Source organism: Mus musculus, chromosome 9 (genome assembly GCF_000001635.26).
Source record: "Mus musculus strain C57BL/6J chromosome 9, GRCm38.p6 C57BL/6J".
Classification (NCBI taxonomy): Eukaryota; Metazoa; Chordata; class Mammalia; order Rodentia; family Muridae; genus Mus; species Mus musculus.
In genome coordinates, this window is record NC_000075.6 from 7,684,733 (window position 1) to 7,700,439 (window position 15,707).

Consider the following 15,707-nt stretch of genomic DNA (forward strand, 5'->3'; position numbering starts at 1 on the left):
AAAAAGTACCAATTATTGTTTTTATCCTACACATTTATCTAATTAATATTTTCATTGCTTATCAAAACGTGAGAGAAGTATCCAATACCCTCAGAGTAATCCTCAGATACCCTGAGTAAATTTATCGCTAAAGTTGTAGACACAGCCTAAAGTAAAATGTTGGCTTCAGTGACAAAATAAAATATAAAATATCATCATAATTACAAATCACCTCCAAACAGACTGAGCTCAGCTTATGCTGAGGGACTCAGCAGGTTCTTGACTCCTCCAAAGAAATTGGCTTTCCAGCACTTGGGAGGCAGATTAAAGCAGATCTCTATGAGTCTGAGGACAGCCTGGTCTGTTTAGCAAGTTCTGGGCTATCCAGAATAGCCCAGTGAATAGCCTGTTTCAAAATAAGAAATGAGGAGAGGGAGGGAGGGAGAGAAAGAGGAAGAGAGAGAGAGAGAGAGAGAGAGAGAGAGAGAGAGAGAGGAGAGAGAGAGAGAGAGAGAGAGAGAACTCTTTTATTTAGAAAAATATATTAATAAACTACTTGTCAATGTGGCCAGAAGCTGCTGAATTGTAAATGACTGGGAATGTGCTTTGTTTTTTCTTTCTTTCATTTTTCTTTTCTTCTCTTCTTCTTCTTCTTCTTCTTCTTCTTCTTCTTCTTCTTCTTCTTCTTCTTCTTCTTCTTCTTCTTCTGACACAAGATTTCTCTGTGTAGCCCAGGCTGGCCTTGAACTCAGGGATCTGCCTGCCTCTGCATTCTGAGTGCTGGATTAAAGTCATGCAACACCAACGCTTGGCTGCCTACTTTTCTTTTCTTCCCTTTTCTTTTTTTTTCTTTTCTGGGACTGAGGGGGCAGGGAGGTGTCAAGAAAGGGCCTCTCTGGGTAGTTCTGGCCAGAGTTTAAGGCTGTAAGCAAACAGAAATGAAAAATCTGAGCAACAAGGCAGGAAGCAAATTTAATTATTGAAAGACTTATTTATTTGAAAAACTAACACTTATGAATTTATAAATTGTCATATGGGGCTATAATCTATGTTCCACTTCTCATTAATGAATAAAATCCATACTATTGCATGGGGCTACTTCATGTGGAAGAGGCCAGACATAACAAGTCGTGTCCAGCCTCAGTGTTTAGCCTGGGACAAGGATGGTCATTTCCCCTCCTTTCTGGAAGATAACCTGTAAAACCTAAACTGATAGGGCAAATGGTTAGCCCCCACTTAAGTTTCTCTGCGCCTTACCCCACCCCACCCCACCTCCACAGCTGCCCCCACCACACCACACCCCGGAAGGGAGATATGCTTGGTTATAAAGGTCCAGATTCTTGACAGGTTAGGGTTAGGTGGGCAAGGAGAAGCAGAATTCTTAGCTACCTTGTTTTGCCTTCTTCCTCTGAGAGTGGGGAATGCCTACAGCAGAAGGGGACTCTGAGCTGGGGCCATGATTACACAAACCCTCCTTTCCACCTGCTTCCTCTCACTTCCCCTTTCTGTTCCTTTCTCTTCCAGTTTCCCATTCTGAAACTTACCATCTACTGATATATGAGCCTCAGGGCCGTAGTGGCTGCATCTACAGGCTCGGGACAATGGTGGCTGTGCCTAGAGGCAAGGTGAATGGAACTGCTCACACCTCCTTTGTAAGAAACTTCAAGGAGCTTCTGTTACCACTTTGTCCAGAGCCTCTCACCAAAACATAGTGGACTGGCCAATGACTCCAGAGGACTCCTACTGTCTTTGTGCCCTTTGTCTCAAGCCTTCTCCTGATGTGGGACATTTCTAGACATTTAGAACGTCTTGTGTCACTTGTCCTAGCATCTGGCTTGCCAGGTTTTGGTCTTTAGACTTGTTTTCGTATATCTGCTCTGCTGTCCACACCATGTACTCAGAGAGCTTCCTGCTAACATCTGTGCTCTCCTTGTTTACAGAGGGAATAGACAAGGAGACTCCTTTGCTAACTGTAATATTTAAAGCAGTTACTTCCTAAAGTTTCAAAGAACATAGCATTAACAATTTCAATAAAGACTATTAGGACACATGTATTCCAACCTTTTCTGTTTCTTCTATATTTGTCATATTTCCACACTAGGTTCAAAGATATGAAAGAAACAGAAAATTACATCACATAACTCCCAGAATAGGGGTGATGGCTCAGCAGTTCAGAGTACTGGCTACTCTTCAAAAGGACCTGAGTTCAATTCTTAGCACCCACAGTGACCCAGGAGATCCCACACCCTTCCTTCTGGCCTCTGAGGGCACTGCATACATGTGGTGCACAGATATTCACGGGCGCGCTCGCAGACACACACACACACACACACACACACAGCTCCTGGAATAATAATAGCAACAACACTGATACTAGCTAACATGTGCTGGCCTCTTACTAGGTCCCCAAAACACAGTTCAGTCTTTTATGAACTTTGTTTCTTCATTAGCCCCCAGAAAAAAACAAAACAAAACAAAAATGCCCTCATTTTTCAGGTAAGAAATCTATATTTCAGAGAGGTTAAACATTGTGTCACTGTGAAACAAAAGGAACATGAAAACTCCTTTTTAACATAATAACCAGATGAGTATGGTTGATTAAGAAAGCAAAAAACTCATATCAAGACAAAAGAAAACCCAGCAGACAAAAGAGAGGCAGCTGCTGTGATATTGCTAAAGTTGCTTGAAGATTTAAGCTTTGGTGCCCACAGCTGTGTAAACAGACAAGCACACACTTGTGCTCCCATTCTGGGGAGACAGATCCCTGGAGCTCACTGGCCAGCCAGCCTCCTCATTCTGTGAATTTCAGGTTTGGTGAGAGACCCTGTCTAAAACAAAATGAAGGTAGCAAGGGATTGAGGGCAGCACTCAACACTGTCACCTACCCTCCGTAAGTGCATGCACTCACATGCCAGCCACTGGCCTCTACATCCCAATCACTGGGCTTAAGGATGTGTGCCACCACCAACTACCTGGAAGAGCTGCATTTAGGTGAAGTTTCTGGAATGGTCACAGTAAAAAAGAAAGGAGAATAGAGATTACTAACAGAAAGGGGAGCAAGAAGATAGCTATTTGAAATGATGGAGTGTTCTGGAAATGAACACCTTAACCATAGGAGAGCATGGTGACATGTTAGTGTCATTGAACTGGACATTTTTAAATGGTAAAAGCAAGGTCAGGGTGAGAGAGATGCTCCATAGGTAAAGGTGCTTGCTGCCAAGCTTGACCACCTTGAGTTCTATACCCTGGGCCTATGCGGTAGAACCAATTCCTATAAAAATAAATACTGTAATTTAAAAGGTTAAAATGGAGCTAGAGAGATTGCTCAGTGGTTAAGAACACTGGCTGCTCTTGCAGCAATTCCTAGCACCCACACCATGGCTCACAACCATCTGTAACTCAAGTTCCAGAAAATCCAATACCTATTTCTGGCCTCATGGGCTCCAGGCTCATACATAGTGCTCAGATGTACACTTGGGCAAATCTGTCATACATATATAAAATAAAAAATAAATGTCTTAAAATGTAAAAGGTTAAAATGGAAAATTTTACATTATGTCCATTGTACACACCCACAAGTTGGTTTTCCTCCCTTAACAGTGAGTTCCTTATAGCCTGTGTCTGCATAGTGTCGTGCTTGTGAGTTCTGGACATGACTTCCCAGCTGAACTCTCAAAGTCAAGACCCAATGTTGACACCAATGACTAAAACACGGCCAATCCCTCTTTCCCTGGTAATGGCCACCCTTGCCCCTTCTTCTACAAGCCTTATCCCAACATTAGGCTCAGATCGCCTCCAATTCTTTCTTTTTTGATCCTGAACTGACCAGCTCCAAAGTTTATGTTGTGTTAAAGCCTTGCTCAAGAAAAAGAGAGAGAGAGAGAGAGAGAGAGAGAGAGAGAGAGAGAGGTGGTGTGTGTGTTTTAAGTACCAGTAACATAGTAGCCAGCAATGGTTTTGTTTCGTCATTGTCACAGGCAAACATACACATTCTTCCTTTGTGCTTGATCCTGTAAAGTAGGTGCTACTCTTGGCCTTGTGGTACAACACTTATAAATATAATTCACCGATAAAAAGTTGAAGCCATTAAGAAGAACTTAATAGCAACTACCAGAGGACAATTAAATCTGGAAAACTGCAGACTGTGAAGTGAATTGGAAAGGACACTGAGACACACAGTATAGTAAACGCTTGCTCCAGAGGAGGTGCAAGGGGAACTTCTCTTGTGCTATGGAAGGATTCCCTAAACTTCTCCAAGCCTACTTTCTCTCTGATGTTTCCTTTACGTACTGCAGAGCACTGAGGATAGTGTCCCTCTGTGCATTGCCTGAGCATGACACCTGATCCTAGTCCTGGTGGACAGTTTGCAAGGTCTCTGTGCAGTATGTTGTATTAAAACTGTGTTCCTTGCAAACTCACTAAGCAGCTGGATGTGATGTGTGTTCAGAAGACTGAGGAGGCTTCTTTTCAGAAAGTGGATCTTTATACCAGAGGAACTCCTCAGGGAATGCCAAGAACAGGCTAAGGAATACCCCAGAACATTTGCTAGAGAAATTTGGTTCTCCAGAGAAACATCACTAAATTTGGCAAGAAATTTCTCAGCAGTGTCTCTCTTGGATTGATTTTTCATTTGGTTTTTGTTTTTGTTTTGTTTTGTTTTGATCTCTCTATCCACTACCCATAAATGAGTCTAGCCTGCAAATTGCCATATAGTCTCTGTCTGAGCAGGTCCTCCTTCCTGAGAATGGTTCAGGGAGCCGCCAAGCCTGAGTAGCAGCCACTTCCTAAAATGAGCCAGGTGTATTAAGCTGGGTCTTTGGTGGTTTGGATGGATCAGGCACTAAGAGGTCAGGAACTGCAAAGTAAATTCCCACACTGGATGCCACCAGCCTCTTACCTATCCCTTCACCTGTGGAAGGTATGTCCCCAGCGGTGAGTCTGAAGGTGAAAGTGGGCGTGTCTGTTTGCATATTGACTCTTTTCATGTTCATAACAGAATGTTCTTGATCTTCAGCCATATTCATACAGTACCTGAATTGATGTTTTTCAGGGCTAAGCTGTTAACCTCTCCTGTAAACCAAAGGTCCTGCTGTCCTCCCTCCAGCAGCAGGGTCTCAAGAGTGATGCAGTCCTTGTGTGGGACAGGTGGAGAGAAGGAATATCTGGGCAGAGCAAGGAGAGACGTGCTGAGCTGGGTCCTGGTTCTCAGCTCTGGATCCTGTGCTGCCATTCGCACTGCTGCCCGCCTTCCTACTGTGAAGGCACAGCAGGGCGAGAGCTAAAGCCTGGTTTCCTGGCATGCCTGGCATCCTTCCTCTGTCCTACTTATCTCAGTGAGGCTTTGGTTCTCCCCGTCTCACCCTGGCTGTCTTAGTAATGATTTCTTGTCTCTCTCGTGGTCCTCAGCAGAGTTGTCTTTCCTGCCACAATCCATCTTCAGTACAGCACTAGCATTTTCTCACAATCCAAAGCCAGCTGCACTTCTTCTTTCAGAAGGATGAAGTCCAAACTCCCTGCACCCAAGGCTAGAAAGCTTTCCAGCCCGACTACAAATAGCATGTTTGCACTCTTTCCTCCATCCATAGGGCTCACTCTTGGTGTTGTACATTCTAAAGTTTCAGACAACTGTGTGATGACATGTATTAATCATTACAATGCCAGAGCAATTTATTGTTTCTTAAAAATCCTCTGTGCTCTGTAGTTCAACTCTAGGCCACCCTTTCTCCACCCTGTGGCTCTAACCACTGATCTGCCTGCTGTCTTCTCAGACTGAATGGCATCTAGTCAGAATCAAGTTTTAACCCTTTCCTGTTGGTCTTTCACTTAGCAGCACTCATTTAAGGCTCTTCCTTGCCTTCTCACCACTCTCTTACTTTTAGTGCTGAATAATCCCTTTACATGGCTTACCATAGTCTGTCTAGCCATTCCCACTCCGAAAGACATCTTGACTGTTCTCAAGTTTTAAACAGTGTAAATAGAAGTGTTATAAGTATGCACTTGCAGCTCTTATATGGACATAAATTTTCATTTCTTCGATGGCTAGGAAAGAGTATATTTGGGTGGCCAGGGATTTAGTTGTGGGCATGCCAGACTGTATTCCTAAGTGACTGTTCCCAGTATATCTTGCCTTTACTGTTGCATGCTCAGGATTTGAAGCACTTTTGATGGGTTTTAATTGGCTTGTTGCTATTTAAATTCACATTTCCCTGGTAAGTGGAACGGGGAACATCATTTTATGTTTACTTAGCATTTGTCTCTTCTGGCAAATTGTCTGTTTGGGTCCCTGGTGCATTTTTTAAAATCAGATTATTTGTGTTCTTGTGTTTAGGGGTTCTGTATATAGTTTTAAGAATAGTCTTTCATTGCATGTTTTTTGCAATATTTTCTCCCAGCCTGTGGCTTGTCTTGTTATCCGAGATAAGAAAAGATCCAAGATTTTACTCCGAAACACTGATCAATGAACATCTCATAGCACTGTGGTTACCTGATACAGGTTACATCTATAAATACTCATTTATTGTACACACGTAAGTTATGCAGGGCTCTTCCTGAAGATTTGGTGGAAGTCCTTAATTGAAGAAAATTAGGAATAGCACTACCCAGTGAGAAAAGAAACCACCTGATTAAAGGATGCTCAACAGTGTGACTCAGATAGGAGGCTGTGAGAGCGGAGGCTAGAGGCTAGACCTGCAGTAGCCGCTATACAGCACCTGCACCTGCAATGCCTGTCTCTCTCCTTTACAAAGAATTATGAAACACCAGCAATGCTCCAGGTCCTCCTCCTTCCTTCCTTCTTCCTTTTCTCTTTCCTTCCTTCCATTCCTCTTTCCTTTCCTCTTTTAATCATTATACCCCCTATGCAGCCCATGATCTGGCTATGTAGCCACTATGTGGCCACAAACTAGCGGTCCTCCTGCCTCCACAGCCTCCTGAATTCTGGACCCCAGGCAAGACTCATCTATACATTCATCTTTAAATCAGCTTGGTGCGGCCATCTTCTTTCTTGGCATTGGTGGTGTTGTGGCACCTGCTCAGTGATGCTGGCTGTAACTTATGCTCTGTTCCACATGTTATAAATGTTTAGTAAAATCCTTGTAAGATACAGAATACAATGACAGATCCAAAACTTTGTCATTGATAAGACTTGAAAGAGTAGTAATTTTATCCAATAAATAAGAAAAGTTTTCTTGTGGATTCAGCATGGTGGGGGGGGGGTGTCCTCTAAAAGATAAATGCCATGTGTTCCTCCTGCCAATATAAAAACACAATACTTCCTCATTGTTGCTAAATTCAAAAAAGAAAGAAAGTGTGCAAATGAGTCACCTATTTCCACATTCAGGGCTGAGAAGCCATATAAATTTCTCCAGCCCCTGTCAGGAAACATCAAAGTAGCTCTGAGAACAATCGCCTGTTGATGGCAGCTATGCAGCTCACCCTGTTCTGCTTTGTGTGTCTGCTGCCAGGCCACCTGGCCCTGCCACTGTCCCAGGAAGCTGGAGATGTGAGCGCACATCAGTGGGAACAGGCTCAGGTATATCCTTCTCTCACTCGGGGTTCTCTGGCCTCACCGCCAATATTCCACGTGTGGTTTTGAATGATTTGTCCTTCGGTGCTTGCGTGGCAGTAAATATTCTTGGGCAGAATGTTCCTGGTTAGAGAAGCACTGCATGCTTTCTGTGAGTAGCCATCCAAGCTTTCCTAAACTCTCGTTGAATGCCAGCTCCTTTATCTGCTCTCTAGCATGTCATTTCATTTCTGGCCTTAGATTTTCCAATTCAGAAACTGGAGAGTATAATAATGATACCACCAAGTGGAGAGATTATAACATACTTAATGCAGTATTGAGATCTCATCCATGCTCAGGAAATGCAAGTGTTATTATTGTTTATTGCAACTTGCAATTATTTTCATGAACTGTACTGAACTGGACGTCTAAGGATGAAGTCTCACAGTGAAGAGACCTATAGTCAGAAAGTGCAGAGAGAAGGTGTAACATTCTTGCATATGCAATAGAAGCTAAAACACATCTATGTTCTAGCCCATGGGGTTATACCAGCAGAACATAACATGATGATAGAAGCTCACATGTGCAGTGGTTACAGACCATAGGAATGAAGTATAGAGTGTGTCATCTGATCACTAGCGCTAGCCTGAATAGAGCTCAGTCGCCTTGACTCACATTCTTGCTACCAAAATAGAGACAGAAATCAAGATAAGCTTTTCTAACTCAGAAATCAGGCTTCTTCAGATAAATTGTTATTTGGTAAAATTGGATAATGACTGATAAGCTTTAAGCAGTAGAAAAATAGAGCTATACTTCACACTCAGTTTGACTTTTTTAAAGATTGATAAAGGAGAGTCAATCACAGACTTATAGCTGGTTTCTACCTTACCAAATAGCATTTTTAAGAGTTTTGATTCAGTTTTCTCCAGGATGCTATTACAAAGGTTTTTAGGCCCTTTGCTTAGCACACAGATTGTCTAAAAGAAGAAGGGTCATTGTGTATTTGAGCCCAACCTGAGCTACATGATGAGTTCCAGACTAGCCTGTGCTACAGAGGAAGTTCTATCTCAAATCAAAACCAGGAGTAGAAAAGAATGCAAACGTGTCATCCAAAGAGTGTCTCATTGAAGTCCACAGCTCTAGGAGGGATACAATGTTTGTTGTTTGTTTGTTTGTTTGTTTGTTTTAAAGAATTTGTTCATGATTATTATGAGTAATAAGAATTTGTAGTATTGAATGAAACACCATGGCAACAGGTAAGAGAACATTGTGTTAGTCAATTTGGTTTGGTAAAATGAAGAGTCATGGGAGGTTTTCAGACAGATAGCCACTGCCAGGTGCTCTAATACTGACAGCAAATGACTGAGCAGATGGTAAGCCATTCAATAATCTTCCCACTGCACACACTTTTAGCCTGTATACTTTTCCTAGGGAAACTTCCTTGGAAGTGGATTACAGACACCTGGGGCAATTTCTTTCTGCAGCTTCACCTCTCTAAGCTGTGTGTCTTCATATAAAGCAGATGTGTTGCTGGGCAATGGTTGTGTACCTTTAATCCCAGCACTTGGGAGGCAGAGACAGTAAATGTGTGCCTGCCCCTAGGAAGGGTCTTTAATGCCTGCGTGAATTGCTGTTGTCAATTGTCTTGCCTCTTCATATTCTGGTTGAAGATCTCCCATCCCATTACCAGACCCCAGGATACTTGGGGATCCAGTTATGCTTGGGGAGATCTGGGGTTCTGTTTTATTCTGACACCTCCTAAATGGGCTATGGGGAGAAAGAGGAAAAAGGAAAAAGGGACTACAGATAAGGTATCTCCAGACCAGGTCTGCTGCGGACTCAGTGTGTGAACCTGAACAAAGAAGCCTGTGGATGGTATGATATGTGGTCTCTTCCTGGACTGTTAAGTCAGACTACTTAAACTAACAATCACCTGACTTCTTCTCCATATGGAATTAATAATAACCAGATGGCAGCAGCTCTCGTATGGCTAGTGAACCTCACATCGCCCCATAGGGTCTAACTATGTCTAACAAACTCTCTCTCTCTCTCTCTCTCTCTATGTGTGTGTGTGTGTGTGTGTGTGTGTGTGTCTGTCTGTCTCTCTGTATGTATGTGTGTATAAGTGTGTATGTATGTGTGGTTTTGTGTATATGTGGCTGTATGCATGTTTGTGTATATGTATGTATATGTGTATGTATGTGTGTTTATATGTGTACATGTGTTTATGTTTGTATGTATATGTGAGTCTGTGTGTGAGTATGTGTATGAATGTGTTTGTGTGTATGTGTATATATGTGTGAGTATGCAAGTGTGTTCATGTATGAGTATGTGCATGTGTATGTGTGTACATGTATGTATAGTGTATGCATGTGTGTGTGTATATATATATATATTGTATATTGTAAGTATGTCCATGCTTGTGCATGTATGTGTGTGTATGTGTGAGTGTGTGTGTGTTTGTATGTGTGTGTCTGTGTGTAGGCCATAGTTTGATACTGGGCATCTTTATTGATCCTCCTGTCTCTCCCTCCCTGGCATTGGAGTTACAGAAGCACCCAATTTTTAACATAGGTTCTGGGAATCAAACTCAGATTTTTGAGGTAAGCTCTTCTCTGACTAAGACATTTCCCCAACCTTTCTTGTGCTTGCTGAAGACACACTGACACTTCTAACTACTCTAAAAATAAGAGCAAGCTTTAGAAAGTGGGTAGTGTGTTTATCCTCCAGGTATGCACGGAGAATACAGTATGCTATGACATTTTTCTCTCCGTCTTATGCAATAGCATAATATTCCATCTCCCCTCACCAGTAATACTTGCTTTATTCCATAATTGCATAACAATTCTGTCTTCAAATTACTATCTAAATCCATAACAACGTCATGTATAAGGGATGCAGATTTTCAAATAAAAGATTTTTTTGTTCTCTGTCTACCAGAATTATCTTAGAAAATTTTACCCTCATGACTCTAAAACAAAGAAGGTCAATAGTCTAGTGGACAACCTCAAGGAAATGCAGAAGTTCTTTGGCCTGCCCATGACTGGAAAACTCTCCCCCTACATCATGGAAATAATGCAGAAACCTAGGTGTGGAGTGCCAGATGTTGCAGAATACTCACTAATGCCAAACAGTCCAAAATGGCATTCCAGAATTGTCACCTACAGGTGAGGCTCATTTTAGCTCATTCTGGTGGAGGCAACAAAACCCTTTTCCTGAGAACGCAAACACTGAATTCTTGTGTGCCTTCAGAATTGTATCCTATACTTCAGACTTACCTCGGATCGTAGTGGATCAAATCGTGAAAAAAGCTCTCAGAATGTGGAGTATGCAGATCCCACTGAACTTCAAGAGGGTTAGTTGGGGGACTGCGGATATCATAATTGGCTTCGCAAGGAGAGGTAAGAATGGCTCCTTCAGGCTAATCCTGTGTGCTGTTTATATTAGTGTTCTCCTTTCAAAATTTAAGTCCTTTCATGAGCACTCAAGTCAGCTTTTATTGGTGAAACATATGTTTAACTTATGGGAGAGGGTTTGATTTCTATTTTCAGTATCACACACATGCACACGCACACACACACACACATACGGTTTTAAGATCCTTCAGTATACAATGGTCGACAATGATAATCAGAGGATCTAATAAAAGCCAGATGCCTGGACCAGATCCACAGCCAGCTCATTCTCTGTGTTAAACTGACTATTGGTACCAAGAGGGTCAACCAATTGAACTGGCTTCTTTCTCCAATATTCATAATCACATGATTATGGAGAGAGTAGAAGGCCAAGAAAAACCTAGACACTGATAGTAATTACTGTGTGCTTTTGCAGATCATGGAGACAGCTTCCCCTTTGATGGGCCAGGGAACACTCTAGGTCATGCCTTCGCACCTGGGCCAGGCCTAGGCGGAGATGCTCACTTTGACAAGGATGAGTACTGGACTGATGGTGAGGACGCAGGTACAGTATCCTATGTCTCTTCTATGATCATTGCTTTAATTATAATCATTAGAGGCCCCTTAAATGTCAAGTAATATACTAGATGTGTTAAATGTTTTATCTCATTTAATATTTTCTTTTTTTAATTTGTGTGTGGTATATGTAGAGACCTACTTGATAGGAAAGAACTGACTGTCACAGGTTGTCCTCTGACCTCCATATTTGTACTGTGGCACAAGTATACATATAGGCACAGATTAAATAAAAATAAATAAATAAGATAAGATAAGATGGGGTGAGAGATGGAATGGGATGAGATAAGATAAGATAGGATATGAACCAGAAGAGCAGTCAAAGCAGTTAGCTGCCCCTACCTAGCCCAAAGCTAACATAAAGATCAAAGTTAAACTCATTAACTATCTCAGAACTTGAGGCCACAAAGAACAGCTTCTAACTGACTACAAAATTAAAGCCAACACTAACCATATGCAGTGAATTTAATTATGTCTTCCTTGGTAACCCAAGGAGATGGACATAGTTCTCACACCCAAGGCTCCCAAAAATGCTCTGGTCAGAACTTCTCCACAGAAGCTTCAACACAGAGATTTGAAGTAACTGGGTCAGTCCCCAGTGCATTCTGTCCCCTCCCCCACCCTCCCCACCCCTCCCCAACACCACCTCCTCAACACCCCACTTCGCCTTCCAGAAAAGCATATAATTCTTTCCCTGAATTCTGGTTTCATAAAGAACTACTGTAGACACTTTTTCTGTTCTCCTTTGGCTCCTTATCTGGGAGGTTGGTTTAGGGTATATGTTCTTAACCTTAGGTTACTCACTGAAGGACCAAAGTTCTTTTTATTTCTATTTTAATTTGAATGTGACATGTCCCCATGAATGCCTGCAATTGCACACTTGGTTCCCAGTTGGTGGCACAGTTTAGGAAGGTTATGGAGCCTTTAGAAGGTGACATCTTGCTGGGGGAGGGCAGGCTTTGATGGGTTATAGCACCCTACCTTATGCTCCCTCGCTCTCTCTTCCTCTCTCCCTCCCTTCCTTCCTCTCCCTCCCCCTGTACCTCCCCCTCCCTCCCCCACTCTCTGAGTCTCTCCCCTTGTGTATATATGAAATTGATCTACAGATTGCTTTCCTGCCACCAGCTGTTGCCATAACTTCTTTGACATTATGGATTCCATCCCTCCGACAACATAAGCCAAAATAAACTCTTCCTTCAGTTGCTTAGGACATGGCGTTTGTCCCCACCACGGAAAAGCAAACAATGCACTCTCCTTTCAGCCTCCTCCCTTTGAAGGAAGTAACCAATAACTGAGGAAACCTGGGGACTAGGTAGTCTTTTGCATTATAATGTGATAGATTTATTACAGGCATTTATATAGTTATTTTAATATTTACCATATGCATTTCCCTGTCTGTAGGAGTGAACTTCCTGTTTGCTGCCACCCATGAATTTGGCCACTCTCTGGGTCTGAGTCACTCTTCTGTTCCCGGTACTGTGATGTACCCTACCTATCAAAGAGACTACTCAGAAGACTTCAGTCTTACAAAGGACGACATTGCAGGCATTCAGAAGTTATATGGTAATAATCATGGCTTTCAAAAAGAGACTGTCGGGCTTGAAAGATGCCAGAAAATAGGGACTTGCCTGGAAAACCACAGGGGGACTGAAAACCTATGCACTAGGACAGCAGAATGCAAGATTCGCCTGTGTGAGATCCTGAGGTGAAGTGGCAGCCTCACACTCCTGGAGGATGTTTATATTAAGCATATGAAGAGATACTCATTTTATTTTTAATTGATTTCTACACACTCGTGTGTATGCATGCATGAGTGTGTAAGCTAACAAAGTACTACACATATGTAGGATCAGAGGACAATTGGCACATGTCAGTTATGTCTGTTGCATGACGCCCAGGGATTGCATGTTGCATGATGCCCAGGGATTGCATGTGGATCATCGGGCAGGCAAATAAGCCGTTGTTCACTGGGCCATCTCACCAGCTGACATTTCATACTGTAAGCTTCAGGAGTCCACATTGACATGGAGATGTTATCATCCTTCTTTGCTCAACCCAGACCCACTAAGAGAACCCCACCCCAGACATTATTCTTAGCTGCCCACTGCCAAGGAGTTGCCCTACATTGTCAAAAGTGGCCCAGTTTCCCTGTTTTTATAAACACGCAGTGAAGTGGGCCCCACAGACAGCCACAACTGTCATAGTAACCACTGCCCATGAAACCTCCCAATGTTGTGTCCCAGTCTCCCTTTTGTTTTCGTCAAATTCCAAAATCAGTGTTTTCAAACAGCAAGTGTCAGTATTTGCTTGATAAAACTCATTAGAAATAGTATTTTGGGAACAGAAGAAAAGGCATGATAAAAACCCATGTCCCTGGATAAAGATGAGGAAAAGAAAGCCCAGAGCTATGTGACTTCCAGGGAGCAATGGTGCCAAGCCAGGGCAGAATTGTTACGTCTTTCTGAATCTCCACCATTTCAAAGCAGCATGGACTTGAGAATCCAGAATTACATACTCACCAAACTTGTCCAAAAACCTACTTCACACATAAATAAAAACAAGGATCAGTGTCAAAAGATAATAGTCTTCAAATGATCAAAAGAGAGACCTGTACTCAGGAAAATTATTTCTACAGGAAAATAAATGGAAATCTGTGGAACCCAGAATTCACTCTGAATCAGCAGTTCCTACAGCGTGTTCCCAGAACAGTTTGCAAAGGGGCTATTGCAGCGGTGCAGCATTACCAGTACTGCTTGCTGTACTTTAGATTTATATGAGTGCTGAACACATATTCAGGCAATTTGTCCTAAATTATAATTGTTTCTGAGGCAAGTTCTGTCTGTGTAATTCTTGCTGTCCTGAGCTTTCTCTGTAGACAAGACTGTCCTGAGCTTTTTATGTAGACCAGGCTAGCCTTAAATGTGCACTGATGTCCTTTGCTGTTTTCCTGCTGCTGGTATCAAAAGCATATGCCCCAACATACCACATCTAGCTAATCCAGATGGGTTCTGAGTTTTGGTGTTTTGGGTTGGTTTTCTTTTGGTTGATGCTAGGAATTGAACCTGGTACATTGGCTGTGTTTGTATAGATGGAGAACATTTCTTGTATGATTTATGATACACCTTAATGTTCTTCTTTTCTTCCTTATCAGGAAAGAGGAACACGCTGTGATAGATGCAGACAGATCACAGAAACGGTCTGCACTCACTGGGTCCTCCATTGCATCCCTCAGCTGGCATGAACAAACGCCCTTCCTGAGCTGCACCTGTTTCCCTCTTCCTTGTGCTGTGGATGGGTTTTGCACATCCCTCTGAGGGTCATCTTGACGGAATGATTCTGACTAATCTCAGGTAACATGAAGTTGCGAGACATCAACAATAAATGTCATGTGCACAAATAACCCTGTTGTTAGAATTGTGTGGTGAGAAGATTTTTTCAGTGACCAGGAAGATATGCTACACAATGTATCAAAGATGAAGTCAAAAACTAATTTAGACATTATTTGAGGTTCTTCTGGTACATCTTCACCAAATGGAGCAGGTAGGCATGCCACCTCTTTGTTAGTCAATAGTATAGCCTCAATTATGACCACTTCCTTTTCCTTTTGACCCAAAACCCCTCTCTCTGAGTCTACTAGAAAACAAGTTCTTCTCACAGAATGCCTGTGATCCTGGGGACATGGTTAGCACCAGCTATAAGTTCCTGCCTTTTTTTTTTTTTTTTTTTTGGCTTTTTCCAACTTTATTTATTTATTTATTTATTTATTTTAAAGATTTATTTATTAATTATATTTAAGTACACTGTAGCTGTCTTCAGACACTCCAGAAGAGGGCGTCAGATCTTGTTACAGATGGTTGTGAGCCACCATGTGGTTGCTGGGATTTGAACTTCAGACCTTCGGAAGAGCAGTCGGGTGCTCTTACCAACTGAGCCATCTCACCAGCCCCGTATTTATTTATTTATTTATTTTAATTAGGTATTTTCTTCATTTACATTTCCAATGCTATCCCGAAAGTCTCCCATGCCCTCCCCGCCCCCACTCCCCTACACACCCATTCCCTCTTCTTGGCCCTGGAGTTCCCCTATATTGAGGCATATAAAGTTTGCAAGACCAATGGGCCTCTCTTTTCACTGATGGCCAACTAGGCCATCTTTTGATACATATGCAGCTAGAGACATGAGCTCCAGGGGTACTGGTTAGTTCATATTGTTGTTCCACCTATAGGGTTGCAGATCCCTTTAGCTCCTTGGTT

The 15,707-nt window shown here is 42.4% G+C and overlaps 1 protein-coding gene, 1 long non-coding RNA gene and 1 pseudogene across 3 annotated transcripts in view; 1 reads left to right on the plus strand and 2 right to left on the minus strand.

The window, feature by feature from the left end:
- Positions 1–10,899, minus strand: part of AV064505 (expressed sequence AV064505) — a 26,203-nt gene extending 15,304 nt beyond the window's left edge. The window contains exon 1 of the long non-coding RNA NR_126562.1: positions 10,762–10,899. This is a non-coding gene — a long non-coding RNA (expressed sequence AV064505). The remainder of the gene's footprint in view (positions 1–10,761) is intronic.
- Gm19212 (predicted gene, 19212) lies at positions 4,242–5,091 on the minus strand (annotated as a pseudogene).
- Positions 7,358–14,853, plus strand: Mmp7 (matrix metallopeptidase 7). Of its 2 annotated transcripts, none has more exons than NM_010810.5 (6): positions 7,358–7,510; positions 10,424–10,650; positions 10,736–10,884; positions 11,315–11,443; positions 12,856–13,017; positions 14,606–14,853. In NM_010810.5, the coding sequence occupies exons 1-6, from the start codon at positions 7,394–7,396 to the stop codon at positions 14,623–14,625; spliced, it is 804 nt and encodes a 267-aa protein (NP_034940.2). In that variant the 5' UTR covers positions 7,358–7,393; the 3' UTR covers positions 14,626–14,853. The 2 variants fall into 2 exon arrangements, with proteins under 2 accessions (NP_034940.2, NP_001306915.1); NM_001319986.1 differs by lacking the exon at positions 7,358–7,510 and adding an exon at positions 7,609–7,655.
- Positions 14,854–15,707: the final 854 nt, after the last annotated feature.